This window comes from Halichoeres trimaculatus, unplaced genomic scaffold, assembly GCF_033239565.1.
Source record: "Halichoeres trimaculatus isolate MK-OKI-2021-1 unplaced genomic scaffold, fHalTri1.1 fHalTri1_scaffold_12, whole genome shotgun sequence".
Lineage (NCBI taxonomy): Eukaryota > Metazoa > Chordata > Actinopteri > Labriformes > Labridae > Halichoeres > Halichoeres trimaculatus.
Window position 1 is genome coordinate 29,515,326 of NW_027437190.1, and position 19,733 is coordinate 29,535,058.

Sequence of the window (19,733 nt, forward strand, 5' to 3'; positions counted from 1 at the left end):
TATCATCACAGGTTTATTAAGTGACTTTGTACAATACAAATGAAAAATAAAATTAAAAATACAGAGATGGAGTACATAGCCAAGCAAATTGCGGTGTTGACTCTTCATTTGCCCACTGATCCGTGTCCGCGAGTGATTGAAACATTTTGTTTTGTTTTTTTTTTCTTTATGATTTCAGAGTCACTGTTCGATGTGAAAGCTTGTTTCTTTTTCAAACAGAGGACGCTGCTCACAAGTCTCTGAGAAGTTTCTAAACATACAAAAGAAGTTATTACTTTAGCTGGCTCGGTATATAGAAAAATAAACTAAAGTGAAATATAACACTTATGACATTATAAATGGTGGTCCAAGGCTAGTGGAAAAAGCTAAACACAGAGGAGAAAAGAAAGCGTAACATTGCAAAAAAACAAAAACAAGAAATTTTAGCCATTTTTTAAAGTCTAGAAAAAGGCCCAAGGTGCATTTTTATTGTTTTTTTTTCTTGAGTTCAGGGTTTTCTGTTGACACGGTTTCATTTTTCGACTGTCGCACTCATAAAAAGAAGGTTATTAAAGGTTTACCAGATACACTCAAAAACAAAACAAAAGGATTAGTTAATGCCTTGTCCTTGTACTTAAATACACGACAGAAGAGCAGGTATAAGTTTGTATACTGTTACTTTCATTTTTCCTGTAAACAAATACAATTCACCAAAACTTGATTGTACAACAGTCACACAGGGTTCATGGGTTTCTCTTTTTGTCAGCACATCTCTTCTTAAACTGTACACATCATCAGTCAAAGCAACCTTGGGATGAAAAGAAGAGAGCAGCAAATCGGGGTGGGGACAGTATATCAGTTATAACAACAACAATAATAATAATAATAACATCAGTAATAATTAAAATAATAATTAAAATAATAATGAGGGTTTGGCCTTTTCTAAAACGGGGGTTGTATTTCTGTCGGCACATTTAACACATTCTTTCATGAAAATGAGTCCCGAGGCAGCGAGGAGGCTCTGTGGTGGCAGTTACCCTCCACCTCCTCACATACCTGCTCCACGCTCCCTCTGGTGGTGGGACGCAGGAGTGCAGCTGTGCTGGCAGACGGAGCAGGGTGGAGAGGAGAGGAGGGGGTAGGTAAGGGGAGGGGGGAAAGGGGAGAAGGGAAGGAGGAAGTGGGTGATGTCAGTGCCACACACTGGCGTCCTGACCGGCAACGTTGGCAAACAGAAAAAACTCGAGTTGGGGTGGTCCTGCCAACTGTTCTTTAAAAGATCTTGCCTTTCTTTTTGTTTTTCTCCAGAGTCCTGTAGAAGAGAGACACAAAAATTAAATCAGCGTAATGAATAAAAAAAGTTTCAGCTCTAACTTTTGAAATTTATATTATAGAAGCTTATAAGGCATGAAATTGTGAAAAATTCAGAGGCATCATATTCAATCTGTGCAGCTATTCTCCTCCAAACAATGTCTTTGTAATCATTGTCTTTGTAGTTTTTATGTCTTTTGTCGCAAAGACACAGGTGCTGGGACCTGAACACAATCAATGTTGAATGTTTTGGTATGTGACTTGTCAACAAGTGTTTTGATTGGTTGGATGTGTACTCGTAAGCCAAACTTTGTAAAAATCGACCTTGGTCCAAAAAAATAAAAGCTGCAATTTCGTTCAGCATACAAAACGTTGCTGGTGTGAAAGCTTGCATAGAAAAACAGTAGGTTAAAAAAATAAATAATGTGCAAAATATTCCCGCAAAAAATACACATCCGGTATGCAAAGGGCTTTTGGTCTGTTTCCCTCCAGAGTAGAAAGGGTTGCAGCTGTTGTGTCCGATAATTTGTGATCAAGTTTGAGAAAATCCAACGTCTCCCTCTAAAGAAGTGTCATATGGTCGAGGGTCGGAGCGAATCCATTGCCTCCCACTTCAGACCCTCCATTGAAGCAAATGGAGTGCGTGACTTTGTGCATTACACAGGAGCTTAGAAACACATGGAGTGAAAAGCGTGAAAAGTGTGACGCTGACAGTAAGTGAGTATTGTACCTGGAGGCCTCCAGTTTCTGCTGCTCCAGGCGCTGCTGGGCCTCCCAGTTTGCTCTCTCCTCCTCGAACACACGCCTCTTCTCCTCCAGCTCCTTGTGCTGAGCCTCCAGGTTCTTCTTCATCTGCTCGTGACGTCGCTGAAGCTGCAGAGAGGAGAGGGGCAGAGTAGGACATCAGAGAACTGGGGCTGACATCACCGTCACATGGTTCCATTAATGACAGATGTGATGACACATTAACAGATTATGTTACACACACACACACACGTCGGCTGCTTTCTTCTCAGCGACTAATCTTAGACACAAATAAGTAAAACATTTATAGGATTCAACATGTCCTCCTCCAACAGTTCACACTGATAACTTCTGAAACAGCACAAGAGGAGGGAAGATCAGACAGAGACGAGTGAAATCCTGTTAATCCCAGTATTTCCAAAACCTGTCTCTGGGTTTGTGTGTGTGTGTGTGTGTGTGGATATGTGCATGTGTGTGTACCTCTGCTTCAGAGTCTTTAAGCTTCTGCACTTTTTCCTTGACTTTCATCTCAAACACCTGCTCCATCTCGACCTCCATCTTCTTCATTTTAGTCACGTGCTCTCGCCTCTCCTCCTCCATCTGGGCCAGAGGACTCCTGCACAGGGAGAACGTGAGAGTGCACAAACACACACACACACAAGAACACACACACCAATTTAGACCAGCACTACAGGTACCAGGATCAGTATCTGAAACACTCTGAACAACCATTTAAGCACTTCTCTGAGCTGTTAAGTGATTGGTTAACTTTTTTATGACTATTTTCTTTAAAAAGCTCAACTCCTTCAGTACTTCCTGTTTGATTCTTAAAAGCTGTTACATGCAGATAAAAAACATTTAAGCTACAAGTAGCTGAAGTAAAATATCTGTCTTGTTCTTACCAAGCACTGACAGAAAGACAACAAACTGACTGAGATCTACCTGAGCAGTTATACAACCACATGCATTTGTACAGAAGAAAAAAACATCTGTCTTTAGTCCCCAGAAGGGACAACATGTTGGGGTTCAGGAAGGAGAACCAAACAAGAGGTAAAGTTTCAGGAAAGATGGGATCCCACAGGCTGTGACAGGAACAGGAAACCACTCAGGAGACATCACTGCGAGCAAGAAGACGACCAAAAAGTGCAAAAAGTGCAACAAGCCTATGAACACTGGCTGTTAGTGAAGGTAGTGGGTTAAATGTTAGTTCAGCTTCTATTAATGTTTTGTTGCAAAAAGAAACCTGACATGAGATATTTGGAGAGGTGACATCTTAAAGTTAAGTCTAACCTACTCTTTATTTACCGTAGTGACAGGTAAGCTAAGCTACACTTTAAAACAGAAAAGTCTCACAAACAGCTCTTTGGAGGTTCAGAAAGAAGACAAGTTCCAGCTAATGTAGTTAGACTAACGGTTATGACACCACAGATCTGGATTTCAGTGCCTGATGCAACTGATTTCTAGAAACTGTTTTCTTCAAAATTCTTTTTTCTCTCTAAGATTCAGAGATTAACCGCTTTTCAGTTCCACATTTCGGTTCCTAACAGCAACACAGATCTCCCAGAATTATGATTGAAGCTTCACTTCAGAGGAAGCAGTCGTTGCATGGGAGGAAGAACGTCCATAACAACATTTACCTCAACACAGCATGAGTTTAAGTGAATACTGCATCCTCGATATGATGCAATCTCCTGTTCATTAAAAAAAAACAAAAAGACACCACAGTCGCAGCTGATGTCATGGTTCTTCACTCTTGGTGCAAAATGCAGTTGAGCTGGAATCAATATAATTGAAACCGTCTTGATCCTCATCTTATGTTCTTCTTTCCATTTGTACACTGCAAAAACTGAAATCTTATCAAGGGATTTTGTCTTATTTTCAGTAGAAAATGTCTTTTTTGACTTAATATGAGCCATATTCACCTGACCAGTCCAGAAAAATGTCTTATCTCAAGTTAATTAAAGATAAAAATGAGGTCTGAATTGCTCGTAACAAGTAAAAAAATCTGCCAATGGAACAAGAGGAAAGTTATTTCTATTAAGACATTCCAGTTTCTAGCAAGTTTCTAGCAAATTTCTCTTTTTTTTATTGGCAGATTTTTTTGAATTTTTTAAAGGCAATTCAGACCTCATTTTTGCCAAAATGCAGTTAAGCCAGAATCGATATAACTTAAACTGTCTCAATCCTCATTTTATGTTCTTCCTTCCAATTGTAGGAAGAGTAAACACAAGATTTTCTGGGATAACGGCCGCCTGTCGGAGAGGAGTCCATTTCAAAAGCAAAGGAGCCTAATGTGATTTGATAGAATGCAATCCAGGAGCACAACAGCAGTCCTCAGATTTCGTATTCAGAACTGATTCATGTCTATGAGAAGATACCTGCAGCTAACACTTCGCGTTATTTGATTGCGAATATTTGATTCTCGCTTCTTGAGATGATCAACTTTGGCAAATTGTTTCCGCTACAAAATGCAGCAACAAAATATTCACCTTCACTCCCAGAGGCTGTGTCATCATGAGATGATAGCAAAGGGTTCTGAGACTGAAACACCAAACAGCAGAATGAGCTGTTTGGCATTAGCAGAGAAAATCTGGCAAATTTTGCAATTGTTTAACCAGACAGCAACCTTGGGTCTAAGAATGAGAGATAATGCTTAAGTGCTAAATTCTGCTGTTTCTTGGGTGTCCACTTGAGGCTGGCTCCAGAAGTACATGAAGTCACGTGAACAACAAGCCAAAAAAAAGATGTTTTCAGAGCAGAAATCACCTATTTACAGCCTGGTTCAAAAAATGTTTCCTATCGCTGTACTTGAAGCCCATGCCATTTTCAATATGGCCATGATAGCCGATCTGCTTCAAAAATCCCTTTCAGAAACAGACGTGTGACGTCAGGGAGACAACATCCATTAATTATGCATCTTCCTAACCAATATGGCTCAATTCAAAACCAAAATAAACAGGCTTTCCAAAAGTACAGGAATTATTGCCAAGAAGAATTGTCACAACAAAATATCTTCCAAACTCAACTTAAAAAGTTTATATTTCAGCACTTCAGACACATAAAGCTCATGTTTATGTTGTGCCTTTGTCCCTCATTCCTAACCACTCCATACACCTCATATTCAGGTCTAATGCATTAACCCAAGCAGCAGCAGCAGCAGGTGGGACCAGCAGTGAAAGCATGATTGTTAAGTTTTGGTTTAAGGAAAAAAAAATAGTCCATCACATTCATAACTGACAGGCTGTATTCATAAATGTGTTAATTCAGTTTCCCCCCGCTGTTCCTGGAAAAATCTGCTGACAGAGGGAGGTCGGTTGGGGTTGGAGGAAGAGGGGTGGGCAGGCCTAAGTCAACATGAGAGAGGAAACCACCCGAATGCAGCCAACGGGAGAGAAAAAAAGGAAGGGTCGAGAGGAATGAAAATCAAACACAAGGGTCTCATAAAATAAGAAAAATATGCCCACTTACATTCCTTCAACTGTGTCAAGTCTAAAAAATAAAAGACACACAACCAAACACACGCACACACACACACACAAACAAACACACACACAGACAGCATGCAATAATGAGCTCATGCACTAAAATAAAACAAGTCTTCTTGACGTGATTTGTGATTTCAGAGCAAAATGTAACAAAAACAAAAGCTGAGAGAATAAAATCAGCTGCTTTTGAGCAGAGTTGATCAAATGTTGAGCTGTGTGTTAGCTTCAGCGGTGTGAGGCTGATCTTCAGCTGAGTGCTGAGTGAGTTAGCCATTAGCTGTTCCCTGTGTCAGCTTGAATGAGGAAGCTGTGTGGTGCTTTGAATGAGAATCAGTGGCATGATTTTATGCAAAGTAGTACAGTGAGAGAACACAGAGACAAAATCAGTGCAGGCCTGTTGATCATCAAAAACAGAATGAATGGACAGAGAATGGACCCAGAATCAGATTTCCATAGTTTTTTTAAAGCTAAATACCCCAAAACAAATGTATTGAAATGAGTATTTTAGGGTTTGAAGTGGCTCTGACGTACAGAATGTGATGAAGATCTACTCTGGATGTCCTGGATATGACAGCAGACCAGATTTTATGAGACAGTTTGAGCATCATATTCAGAAATACACAACTTGATGCCTGAAGTAAAATGGAAAAACAATAAGGACAACATGACTCCTTCATTAAATCAAGTTGTTTTGGTATTTCCCTGCTGTGTTTAAAACGGACTTCTAATTAAAGAAATGTGACTTCAGATTAAGCGGTTTACCAAACAACGAGGTCATTTAAGTCTCTTTGCTACATTTGCATATCGTGGGCTTCTGAGCTTACAAAGACGACATTATTTTGCTAATCACATGCAGAACTTTCAAGCTCAAAACCTGAATTATAAGCAGATATCACTCGGTGTTAGGTTAAATGATTTGGGAATCCTGTTTGTCATACAAGAGATTGAAATCAGGATAAAGGACAAAATATTTAAAGTGTGGTTGAGAAGCTTTCTGTTTTAGATACAAAGAGTTACGTGACTGCATACATGTTTGCTACTACTACTTCTGCAATATCTGCATCCGAAAAACTCTAATCTAATCAGAGGCCACTGTCATACAGATCCCTGAAACCAGCAACAGTTTTTTTGCTGTCATCAAGCAGTGACTACCTCGACTACAGCTGCTGTTTCTCTTGAACTCTCTCTGTTACTTACTTTGTGGACAGTTGACCTTTAGCCCTGTTGTTGTCCACGCCATTGTAGGTGACGGCTGCCAGCTTCCTGCTGCGGTAGTTCTCGTAGTGGACATTGTTCGTCACGTCTTTAAGGTCCTGCATGTGAGTTCTGCAGACAAAGGAATCAAAACACTTAACAACACTGCACTTTTAGGTGTAACCTCAAGAGAAAGAACTCAATAGCTAAAATTCACCTCCGCCAAGGAGGTTATGTTTTTGGGAGAGTTTGTCTGTCTGTGAACAACATAACTCAAAAAGTAATGAACAGATCTTGATGAAATTTTCAGGAAATGTTCAAAATAGGATAAGGAAGAAGTGATTACATTTTGGAGGAGATCTGGATCACCGTCTGGATCCAGGACTTTTTAAAAGGATTCTTTATCATTGTGAGATAGGGCCTTTTTCACCATGTGTATATACCTCCACTATAAATGGTTGGATTGCTTTGCAAAACAATACAAGACAAAGTCCATGTTCGCACGTAGCCGGGTATTTTCAAAAACGAGCGTTCCCTCTGGTTCGTTTTAAAAATTACTTTCGTCTACACGCAGCGGTAAATCTGCCAGTGAGTGCGGCTCCAAGCAAGCCAAACTTATAATGGGCAGTGTTTTCCTGACGTAAAACCCTTGCCAGCCATCAGAATGAGCTCCCGTCATTCAGCTGTGACATTTGAGAACCGAACACCCTGTTTACTGGCATCCACATGAAACCATGAAACCAGAGTTTTCCAAAATCTTCGGAGTTTTCAGAAAACATTGTTTTTAGTGACATAAAGCTGCAGTTTCGTGTGGACGACAGGCATAAACGTATAAAAATTTATGCGGTTTCCCAAATACCCAGCTACGTGTGGACATGGCCAAGATCACGATAATTTCTAACAGATGTAAAAGTACGATCCAGAACCTGGCAACATTCTGGACACTAAGATCCAGAATATGAAATATGTACTGGGTCATCATCATTTTCAACACTGTCAAGTAACAAATTATCGTCCAAACCTGCAACTGACACCAAATTGTAGCAGACAGTCTGCTGAAAGGGAGTATAACATTAAAGTAGGACTGAAGTTTTTGCGTCACAATCACAATATGCTTGGTGGAGGTCTGCGCTCTATTCATATAAACCCTCATGTTACGCAGGAAATATACTCTTAGAGTCTCTGCCTGTCTGATTAAAGCTTTATAAAGACAGATAAAAGAGCTTTCTTCCCTTTTCTGTGTTTTTCATTACCTGATGAGCATATCCCTGAGGATGGTGAAGTCGCAGTGATCACTGTTTTCGACTGAAAAGAGAAACACACAGTCAGTGAAGCTGTTGCCAGAGAAACAAACATGTACCTTTAATCATCACGGTGCCTGGAAACAAAGAAACATTTGTTGTGTTTGGTTCCTCTTTTCATGTTTGAAGTCATGTGCTTGAGCGCGTAAGTGCTGAATTACTTCACATCCCCTTTTTTTTTTTACATTTAAATGTTGATTCATTTTCTGAGCAGCATAACTTTCTTCCATTTCTTTTCTCTGAGATGAGACTGACCTCAGTTAAACATTCATACCTTCTGCAACCCCCCAGGGGTATTGTCTCCCTCTGACCCTCTTGCTGTTCACCTCGATGATGGTGTTGCTTCCTACTACAGCCAGCGGCAACTTGTCCTAGATAAAGAATCTGAATTAGTAGAAGAAGACCAAGAGATTTTTATGTAATATGAAATGTCAGGTAATTTGAAGTACCTTGATTTTCTTCACCAGCCTGTTCTCCTCCTCATCATCTGTCTCTGGGAACTCATAGATCTTGATTTTGTGCTCTTGGATTTCCCGCATGATCTAGATGGAAAATCATAAACAACTTTAGCAACTTTCAAAAAGATCTGGTTAAAAACTGGCTAAAAAAAGATACCAGATGAGTATTAGTTTGATGTCTCTCTAATCCAAATAAACTAAATGGCAGATTTATGGGTGCCAAATGGGACAGTTTAAGCTCCCACTGACAGAAAGGTTCATGATGCACATTTCATCCGTCATAGCGATGACCGCAGTAAAACAAACACTTCAGCAGTGGTTTGCAGCTGTGGAAACATCTGACCTGTTTCTTGAACTGTTGGCATTCCTCAGGGGTGAGGGTATCTGCTTTGGCGATCAGCGGGATGACATTGACTTTCTCGTGCAACCGTTTCATGAACTCGATGTCCAAGGGCTTCAGCCTGTGTGGAGACAAGGAAACAGATTAACAAGAGACTCATCTACAAACTACAAGCTGTGCCAAATCACTTCAAATCAATCTGTTCCTTTAAATTACACACTTGTATTACCTCATTGTTTTACAAAGATATGAAAGTTGAGTGATGTTTTAACATTTGAAGAGCTCTGTATTTTATTTCCTTGTTAGTTTCATAGAAAAGTGGAGCAAAACCAGTCTAGAAAAGTTTCTATGACTGATATTTGTTATGTCTAGTAACATGACCTTGAAGCCGTGAGAAAGCTCTGTTTTAAAATAAATAACATGAGGAGTGAAGGAATAATTGAGTTATAGCTCAGGGTTTTTGTTTGTATTAAATTGGAAAATATACTTTCATACAATTAGGACTCTTTTAGGACAGAGTAGAAAATTTCACTCTTCGTAAAAATCCACCCTGAAGCAGGATTCTGTGCTGTTTTATTGAGATATTGAGAGTGGGATGCATCTTTGTAACATCGCCAACAGCCACGCAGGTCGGTTTGCAGCTCTGTGCTTCTCTGACACACTGAAGAAAAGCCTGGATTCAACAGCTGACAAGACAACTGCTGCTATCTGCCAGAGAAGCTATGAACAAAAACTATTTAATAGTGTTGAATCTCTTCATGGGATTCAAATTCTGCTTAAGCCTTTAAGTTCAAAGCTATATTTCGTATCTGGTTCAGTATAAGACTCTAAACTAAGCAGAAGTAGAGTTTGATCTTGAGGTCACGACTTCTCTCTGCTGTAATCTTTCACCGCTTGAGCCACAACAATGCAGCGTTGACAGGCTTCAATTTGAAACCCCCAAAAACAACAGCTTCAGTGTGATTTACAGCCGGCACGCGAGGCCAGACCTGTCGTGGTCCAGTCATTTCACCGAGTGGAAAACAAGGGGAAAAAAACATCTTCAGACAGTCTGAGTTTGAGCCGTTCTTAAACCATCAGTGCATCTTTGTGCACCAGTGGTTCGAACAAAATGACGTGGCGTAAAACGTTTACTTGTTACAGGGTATCTGCAGGTTTTAGCAAGTTAAATGTAAGACTTTTTAAGACTGGTCGGGGAATTCTGCTGTATTGCAATCCAAACAGACATCATCCAGCCAACCTTCCATAAATTTGCACCTACCCATAGTCCCACACCAGCGAGCTAGCATGCAGATACTTTATATCACAGCGATTAAAGCAAAAAAAAGAAAAAGACTGAAAATTTTATCCAGAGCAAGAAAACAACATTTTTTTCCCCTCTATTTTCAGCAACAAGAATCGCCCAGGATTATAACTTAGTGAGATTAATAGAAACTTCACTCAAGGAAAAACAGTCACTGCGTAGAAAGAAGCATAACCATAACAGCATTTACTTCACTACAGCGTGAGTTTTAGTGAATGCTACATCCTCGGTATGATGCAGTCTCCTGTTCAGAAAAAAACCTCACTGTTGCAGCTGATGTAACGTCTCTTCACTCTAGGTGCAAAATGTAGTTGAGCTGGAATTGATATAATTGAAACTTTCCCAATCCTCATCTTATGTTCTTCTTTCCATTTGTACACTGCAAAAAACTGAAATCTTGCCAAGTGTTTTTTTTCTTATTTTCATTAAAAAACATCTTTTTAGACCTAATATGAGCCACATTCACCTGACAAGTCCAGAGAAATGTCTTATTTCAAGTTATTTAAAAACAAAAATGAGGTCTGAATTGTTCATAACAAGTTAAAAAAAATCTGCAAATGGACCAAGAGAAAATGTTTTTGTATTAAGACATAATTCCAGTTTCAAGCAAATTTTCTTGCAAATTTCTCTTTTTTATTGGCAGATTTTTTTGAACTTGTTACAGGCAATTCAGACCTTATTTATGTCTTTCAATAACTTGAAATGCAATATTTTCCTGGTCTGGTCAGGTGAAACAAGCTCATATCAGGTATACCATGACAATTTTTACTTAAAATAAGACAAAATCACTTGATAACATTTCCGTTTTATCGCGTGTAAGAAGAGTAAACACAAAATTTTCTGGGATAAAGGCTGCATGTAGGATAAAAGTCAATTCAGAAGCAAAGGGGCCAAATGTGATTTGATAAAATGCAATCCAGGAGCACAACAGCAGTCCTCAGATTTAGCATTTAAGCTAACACTTAGCATTTTGATATTGTTTCCCTACACATATTTGATTCTCACTTTTTGAGATGATCAACTTAGACGAATAGCCAAAAGGAAGTCTTAGTAAAGACTGTTACTGCTACAAAACACAGCTACAAAATGTTTGCCTTCACTCCCAGAGGCTATGTCATCATCAGACGAAAGCAAAGGGTTCTGAGATTGTAACACCAAACAAGAATGAGCTGTTTGGCATTGGTCAGAGAAGATTTGGCAAATTTTGTATAGGTGCAACCAAGCGGCAACCTTCAGTCTAAGAAAAAGAGACAATGCGGAAGTGCTAAAATCTGCTGTTTCTGGAGTGTCCGCTTGTGCTGGCTCCAAAAGCACTGAAAGTCACAGACACACCAAGCCAAAAAAAGCTGTTTTTAAAGCAGAAATTAACCTATTTACAGCCTGGTTCAAAAAACATTTTCTGTCTGAGTCGCTTATTTTACTATCGGCACACACTGTACAAGGGGGGTAGATCTTTTCTTTCTCGACAGTTAAGAGGATATTAAGATCATGAGCTTGCCCAATCATCAGCCTTACCTTAACTCATCCTGCCCCGAAAAATTTAAGACCCCTGAGTAATATATCTAACACCAGCATATGACATTTTCAATAAATATAAGACATCTTAAGGCCTTAATTTTAGATACATGAATTTGAGACTTTTTGAGACTTTTCACAGATGCTCAGACACCCTGTGTTAAGCGTTCACTTTTCCTCAATAATAAACTAACTGAAAACTTTATGACCAAACAGTCCCCAGAGTTCAGCTGGGAGCTCAATGTCCAGATTGTCCCCAGTGTTGGAGGTCATTGTGCTTGTGTGTGAGAGCACTCGGCAGCTGCTATGAGGGGCTGCTCTGTGTATCTATGTGTGTGTGTGTCTGTGTGAGAACATACGCTGCCCATCCTCAAGGCTGAAGTACAGCTTGTGTGGTACAGAGGACAGGCTTGTACAAACACAATGTCTCAGAGAGAGGACAGACGGAGCGACAGATCGAGGAAGAGGAGAAAGGAGGACAGAGGATTCTTCATTGTTTACAGTCAGCCACGGTCAACAGCTTTAAGGGCCTGTGAGCGCACGGATAACAATTACATCAACACAAATCAGGCAGCTCCACAAACTCACTGTCCTGTCCTGCAGTGATGAACAGCAGAGGCTGCTTTTGTTTTTATTTTCAGACTAAGATCTTTGATTAAGGGCAAGCTGTCATATTAGCATAATTTTAAGCAAGTGCTCGCATATAAATGAGATTTCCACCTAATGATTTTCTTTTTCAGGGCAGGAAATAACCTCTGAAGTTCCTCACTTCTGCTACTCCCACACGATCAACTGTGTGAGGAAAAGCACATCTGAGCTGTCAGCAACTACACAAAGATCCGCTGGCTTCTGAATAATCAACTTAGATATTTAAATTCCCCTCAGCCGCGTCTGTATGATAAATCCGGCGATCTGTATCGACAGCTGGGCAATCGGCCAGCGTCTTCCACTCGATTACTCTCACCCCCCTAACATTTTCCCCCCGTCTGCAAGCTTCAAGTTTTAACCCCTTGTTTTTGAGACAGCCTGACTCAGATCATCCAGAGCAAACAGCCCGGGGTGAAGATTTGGAGACAGAGTAAAAGAAGACAAATATATTTACTGCTCACACTAAGGAGCAGCTGAGTGTGTGACCTTAGCTTTGGGCTGTCAGTCAAAGAACTGCTTCAGGAGGGAAGAGTTCTTGGTGAAAACACTGGATTGACTGAAAGGCTGCCATGTGAAATAGGATTCTTAGAGATTGATATCTTTCCTGATTACTCACATGGAAGCAGATTTAAAACATTTTTTAACAGAAATGTAAGCAACTCTTTCCTATAAGGAAATATGCACTGACTGTTAATTACCGCTACTGTACAAAGGTTATCACGCTCCTTTCTTTTATTGCTGTTGTTTGCACGACTAACCTGGCGCTACTTTATTTATTTTCGTGGGAGAAACTCCATCACTATTCTTGTTGGTCACACTTTCATCTAAAAACTTTTCTCCCTTGGCTCTTTTAGATTTGTCTGTTTCAACCAAATGAGAGCACCTGAAACGTGCTCTGCTGCAGGTGGTTAGAAGCTGCGTTTCCATTACACCTTTTGGCGAAATCAAAGTGATATTTCTGAAGTTTTGATAAAGTTCAATGGCGCCTTCTCTTTGTTCCCATTACGACTAGAATTGCAAAAAACCTTGAGTAAAACACTACGTAACTTCCGCCCTGCATTTAAGATGATGCCGATTCCCAAACATTAGAGTTTTTATTCACTGGTCAAACTGTCAGTCATGATCACGCCAACTCAAAACAGGCAGAAACAAAACACTGAGTGAAACTAATGATCTCCAGCTCATCTGTTTTCCCACTCACACACCTCCACCCCTCCCTCCTGCTGCACTCTGACCCACTCACTGCTGTCCTAATGCCTTCACTACTGACAGTCAAAAACACAAACATCTGCACTGAACACAGAACAAACAGTACACCTGTTACAATATAAACGCCAGAGTCAGTCAGAACCAGCTAATTTTTTCACAGGCAAGGGCCACAAAAGATCCACATCGCTACATCTCAAAATACATTTTGATCAAATGATGAGAAATCAATCAAATAGTTTAAAAATGACAAAATGATCTTGATGGGAGAATCCCATTTATCTGTTCACCCACAGAAGAGGAGCCGATGCTATCAGGCTTCGAATTTCCTCATCAAAAGCTGCAGGAAAACATTCTTCATTGATTTCAAGAGAATAAAAGAAAGGGTGGAAAGGTAACTCCATCCTGACAGAAGGAGGAGGATTAACAGTCAGCAGGAGAATAATATGAGCATAACTGATATTACATTCTCCCCAGAACTGATCAGGATGAAGTGTTGAGAAATTTACAGTTATAGGAGGAATCAGAGGAGCACAGCTGCTAGTGCTGGCATTAACAATGGAAATAAAGGTTGAAAACAAAAAAAAAATGTTAAAAGAACATCTGTTTCTTAGGGGACTTGATCTAATGTTTGCATGAAATGAGAAATAAAACCTACAGTGGAATTTAACCCTGCATGTCTGGAAGCACTGCTTTAACCAAAAGAAAGTTTTAAGTGTTTTAATTTTGCTAAAACTCCACCTCGGGCGTCTGATGTAAGCAGTTCTTTTTTCCGGACAATGGGTCTGAGACAGCAGCCTACTGATCTAATGCTTCAATACTGCTCCCCTGACCTCAGATTCCCCTCCATCTACTATTTTTAACTCTCTTCTCATCCCTGCTCGCCCTCATCTCACCCTCAGCCTCTCTTCCTTCTAATGTTGTGCACTTGGAAGCAGCAGTTTATGAAATCATTCTCGTTAGATCAGCTTATATTAGCGTCAGGGGGCTCTGAATAAAAGCCACTTACCCGTGTCCCGAGGGGGCGATGAAATACAGGCAGCAGTGGATCCGGCTGTCGGGCATCTGTCGTCTGTTCACCCGGGATTCTGAGTTCAGGTAGTCCTCAAATTTGCTGTCTATGTGGTCGATGATCGGCTGCCAGCTGTGTGGTAAAACATGCTTTTGTTAAGAAACATATGAACTAAATAAGGAGCTGAAAATGCTTGAGGTTAGTTTAGAGTTTGTAATCCTCACCAGTTGCTGTTGTCGACAGCATCTCCGAACCCCGGGGTGTCAACTATTGTGAGCAGCAGCTGGACGCCTCCTTCCTTTATCAAAACTTTGGACTGCTCAACCTGACGCAAGAAGGAGAATAAGACCACAAACTGCCTTTAAAACAAAACCTTTTAAGAAATCACTCAACTGAAGAAAGCTAAACATGTGAAGAGAGGTTTGAATCATGATAGCTGCAGGATGATCATGTCCCTGGTCATATATCTCACTCAGAAAATCCTTAAAGCTAGCAGCATGTAGCAACATGTCCACTCACACTGTGCTATTAGCTAGCTATGTCGGGAAACCAGAGAAGCATACAAGCATCTGGAGATAGCAATGCTGTCAGTCAGGAGCCAGACAGATAAAGTGCAGCACTTGAGGCACTTAACTTTTAGAACAAGGTTGTGTAATTGGGGGAGATGGCATTTATGGCTGCAGCTGACTTGTTTAAACCAAACAGAGAGAATAAGGTAAAGCTGAAAGTGGGAATCCTTTAGTCAAAACTTGTGCTTTAAAAATCAAATCGGTGCCCAAAAAGTTTGTTTTGATTCAAGAAGTCAAAAGAAATCTGTTCAAAACCATCAAAGGAAAAGGCTAAGAAAGAAATGAAAATATAAACTCTTCATTTGATGAGTAAAAAAGAGGAAACTGTAATTCAGAAGGCTGAAATGGAAAAGATCCAGTCGACTCTGGCACCGTGAAACTGTAATTCATAATGTTTTAAAAACAGCTTTAACTTGACGTCTGTTGCTGCTGTAACTGTAATCTGGCAAGTCAAGAAATTTGATGTTATTAGATTCAGCTTGAAGGAATTAAGTGCAGTTAATCTTCGTGGGAATATAACTGCTGGGAAACAAACAACAAGTAAAGCAGTAATTCAGTCGTATTACGTTATTAGATGAGCTAGCAGATGCTGCAGACACAGTTTTGTGGGTTTGTGGCCACAGTATCAAACAAAACCTCAAAGTGTTGATCTGGAGAGCTGCCACAGCTGCTGGTGGCTCAGAGAGCTTTACCAACAAAGTGTGAAACCGTTTGGTTTAAAAAGAAAAAAAAAAAGTGGCAATCTCACCTCTGGGTCAGCTAACCCTGCAGGTGTGTTTACACCACATCTGTGTGAAACAAACCTTACTTTCCTGAACGTACCTGCACAGTCTTTTTAATTCGATGTGAGGGTCCAGGATACTCTGATGAATACAGGTCTGTCAGGAACAGAGAGTTGATCAACGTGGATTTTCCCAAACCGGACTCACCTGGAAAAAAAGGGAGAGTGACCTGTGAGGTTGATGGTGGTAAAAAGTTCCCAGACTGTAAACTAGGAAAGCACTCAGAGAGCGCAGACCTCTGCCAAGCATGTTGTGATTGTCACGCAACACTTAGTCCTACTTTAATGTTATATTCCCTTTCAGCAGACTGTCTGCTACAATTTGGTGATAGTTGCATGTTGAAAATTATGATGACCCAGTACATATTTCATATTCTGGATCTTAGTATCCAGAATATTGCCAGGATCTGGATCGTACTTTTACATCTGTCAGAAATTATGGTGACCATGTCTTGTATTATTTTGCAAAGGAATCTGACCATTTATGGTGGAGTTATATACACATATGGTGAACACGGCCTTATCTCACTATGATAAAGAATCCTTAAAAGGGACATATTGTGCTTGTTTCTCCTTTTCACTATGCCAGACTAGGATGCCTGTAAAGCATTTCTGTCCTCAGTACAAGTCATTTAGTTCCTTCACTGCCCCACAATAGCGTTCTCAATATCCTCAGTTTAGGCCATTCTGAAGATCTCGTTGAAACGCTCCGTTTCGAGAATGACCTCCAGTAACCTCGCAACGTCACAGAGCCAGGGGGCGGTTTTTGCAGCATGGCAGTAATTACAAAATCGCCATATTGGATGGAGCAGACCAAGCGAGTTTGCTGTTTGCCAAAACTTCACCGTAAGGCATTGATAGCACTAATAAAATGGCAGAGTGTAGGATACGTCCTTTTGTATTGGACCCCGAGTCAGACCCGGACGGTTCTGCAGCTCAGGAGGAAGAAAATCCACCTCGACACAGATCATCTCAGGACGCTTCAGTGTGGTGAGTCAAACCGGTACTGTAACATGTATAGTTTATACATTTATACTCTGCTCTTGGTGGGTGTATCCCTCGGTGGCGGTTGTGTGACTAACTGACATCACAGAGGAGGAGCTGCTTTATCAGATTACTCCAATAAAAAGAAAGGATCCTTGTGTTGTCACGACGTTCAAAATCTCTCGGCCATCTGGCAATGACCTATCTTATTTTTTGAAAATTCAGGGGGTGAAAGGTCTTGTTTTCAAATTTATTATATGTAAGTATTAAATCAGGGATCAGCATGATATGTCCCCTTTAAAATAGTCCTGGATCCAGACTGTGATCCGTATCACCTCCAAAATTTATTCACTTCTTCCTTATCCCATTTTAAACATTTCCTGAAAGTTTCATCAAGATCTGTTTGTTACTTTTTGAGTTATGTTGTTCATGGTGGAGCATGTTGTGGTGGATCATTTCTTTATTGAAACAAAGCTTCTTGGCAATAAATTTCATACTTTTGGAAATCTTGTTTTTATCCCTTTAAACGCTGGGACATTTTTAAAGAACACACATTTGTGGGAGGGGCAAAAACGTATATGCTGATATGCTGATTCTCTGGGCAGAAAGCGACTGACTACTGTAGCAAGGCTCATGCTCACAGACGCTGCCAATCAGCCACTTGAAGGTCACTGTCAACATCTTAAAGACAGTCAAAGGGCACATCTCTTTTCAGGGATGACACTGACATTTGTCCAACACATTACTCCATTTGGTTTAGCAGTTGAAAGGCTAAGGAGACAACGGAGACAATGCCCCTTGTTATGTGCAGCTGACTGGCTGTGTGGTCCGGGAGGCTTCTCAAGCTTGGTCGGCCATTGTGCGCCCAGTTTCCAAGCTCCCGATGAAAAGAATCATTAGTGGAAATGACCACTGACACTGCCTGCCTTGGCTGATGGCCACAAGTCAATATTTAACAAGCTAACATTTACACTAGAGCTTCAGACAGACGAATGTCAGGAGCTTGTTTCGTGGCTTCTGCTGGGCTCTTGTACATAGTATGTGTGGCGTGTTGCTATGTGCTTCATTACAGCATGAAGTGATGACTGAACTATGAAACGGGCTGCTCTCTAATGTGTGAAAAGAACAGGTTGTTGTGTCATGTGTGTCACGAGGCATGGGCACAGCAGACGTGCCAGTCACTGCTGGCATTACCAGTCCCATCCCTTTCTCCCTCGCCGTTTCCCTTCCTCTATCTTTCATCCTCCTTTCCTATTTTCACAGCACAGAGTGATGACGCACTGCGTTTTCGCGGCAGGGACATGTGGGCTCACAGCTCGTCCGAGCCAAGAAAAGCTGAATATTGTGTGTGATGATACCACAAAAACAATAGCAGGCATTTAACCACCGCCGAGCCCACAGGACCCCCATGTGTCATTTGTTTCTCCTCTAATTACTCCCCAAATGCTGCTTTTTTTTTTTTTTGCAAACACATTGAACCATTCAGGCCCCAGAGGAACACTTGTTCAACAGCCAGCAGCTGACAGAGGACACTGCAAAGAACAGGAGCAAGCAAATCAGAGTGCTTCATGACGAGGATGTTCTGATATAAGTATCTTAGAATAAGAAAAGTCTGCAAAAACACAAAAATATAATATGATACATTCTTATCTACATGTCTTTTAATGTCTGGAACACAAAGCATTTTGGTTCATGGGCAAATAAGAAAAGAAGATGTGTAAATACATATTTCAGGAGCTGGATTCAGACATTTCTCAAACCCATTCATGGATTATCAAAATATCTATTGATTCGATGCTGCAACTAAAAAAACTTCTCACCGACTGAAATGTATCAGCAGCACAGCAAGGAAGCAGCCTGTAAAAATGAAGTGTAGAGAGCACGACGGGATGCAGGCTATTCTTAGAGGCATGCTGGGTAAAAACTCTGTTGGTCCCACCACAGGAAATGGTTTTGACCTGAAGACTTTCTCCCTCCAAACAGGGACAGATCAGCCGAGGAGGATATTGGCCTGGTGTCAAACACCACGTCCAGGCATTCTGAAAGAATGTCTGCACTCTTGATTCGCTGAGAGCAGCTTTTTTAAATCCATCTAGAGTGTTTCTGTTCTGGGGACAGTTTCAAGGATCTGACCTGAGATTCATATTAGAAAAATAACGTCTTTTCATCTTTGACTCAGCAAATAGCAAAGCAGGAGCTCTGTCTGCTATCAGCCTCTCACTTTTAAAAGAGAAACCACAGCAAATGGCTTTAAGACACAAACCGCAACAAAAACAATGAAATGATTCACGTAAAGCGAGGGCAAGCAGAGGCCAGCGCAGCGTGTGTTCTTACCAACGACCATCAGGGTGAACTCGAAGCCCCTCTTCACAGACTTCCTGTACACTTGGTTGGGGAGGCTTGCAAAGCCAACATATCCTTCCAGATTCTTTTGCTGCTGTAAGAGAGTAATAAAAATACACACATAAAAAAAAATGGAGAAATATTTTCTTAAACCCATTCCTTGGCTGCAAAGCTCGAAAGGAAAGTTTGAAGTTAAACTGCTCCCACACTTTTCCAACCCACTGGGTCCTTATCTGCTCATAAATAGCTTCCTTTGCCCAATAGTTTGAAATATTTACATGCATAATTAGCAAGAAATGAAGAAATTCCACATTGTGCATCATTCGTGAAGTCCAAACCATGCTTTGACTTCCACTTCTTTTACTATTTAATTAAGCCTCTCGTCAAACAATTCAGTGGTTTAGTTTTAATTTGTCGATCTGTAGAGATTGTTTATAGTCCAAATACTACCCCATAAGGATAAAGGAATCCTTTTTGTAATGGCACACCTGGTGTTTCAAAAAAATCGGTCTTATATGTTTTAGTAGGGCAACCTTTCTTCATTAAAAAAAAAACAACTT

At 40.6% G+C, this 19,733-nt stretch overlaps 1 protein-coding gene across 2 annotated transcripts; it reads right to left on the reverse strand.

The window, feature by feature from the left end:
* On the reverse strand, positions 1-19,282 carry septin7b (septin 7b). 2 transcript variants are annotated; one of them, XM_074684369.1, is made up of 13 exons: positions 19,165-19,282; positions 15,888-15,994; positions 14,721-14,821; positions 14,494-14,628; positions 8,816-8,933; positions 8,464-8,556; positions 8,289-8,385; positions 7,967-8,018; positions 6,717-6,845; positions 5,503-5,523; positions 2,515-2,650; positions 2,021-2,163; positions 1-1,291 (listed from the first exon to the last, which is right to left on the reverse strand). In XM_074684369.1, exons 1-13 carry the CDS (start codon positions 19,172-19,174, stop codon positions 1,252-1,254), a joined length of 1,182 nt encoding a protein of 393 aa, XP_074540470.1. In that variant the 5' UTR covers positions 19,175-19,282; the 3' UTR covers positions 1-1,251. The 2 variants fall into 2 exon arrangements, with proteins under 2 accessions (XP_074540470.1, XP_074540471.1); XM_074684370.1 differs by lacking the exon at positions 5,503-5,523.
* Positions 19,283-19,733: the final 451 nt, after the last annotated feature.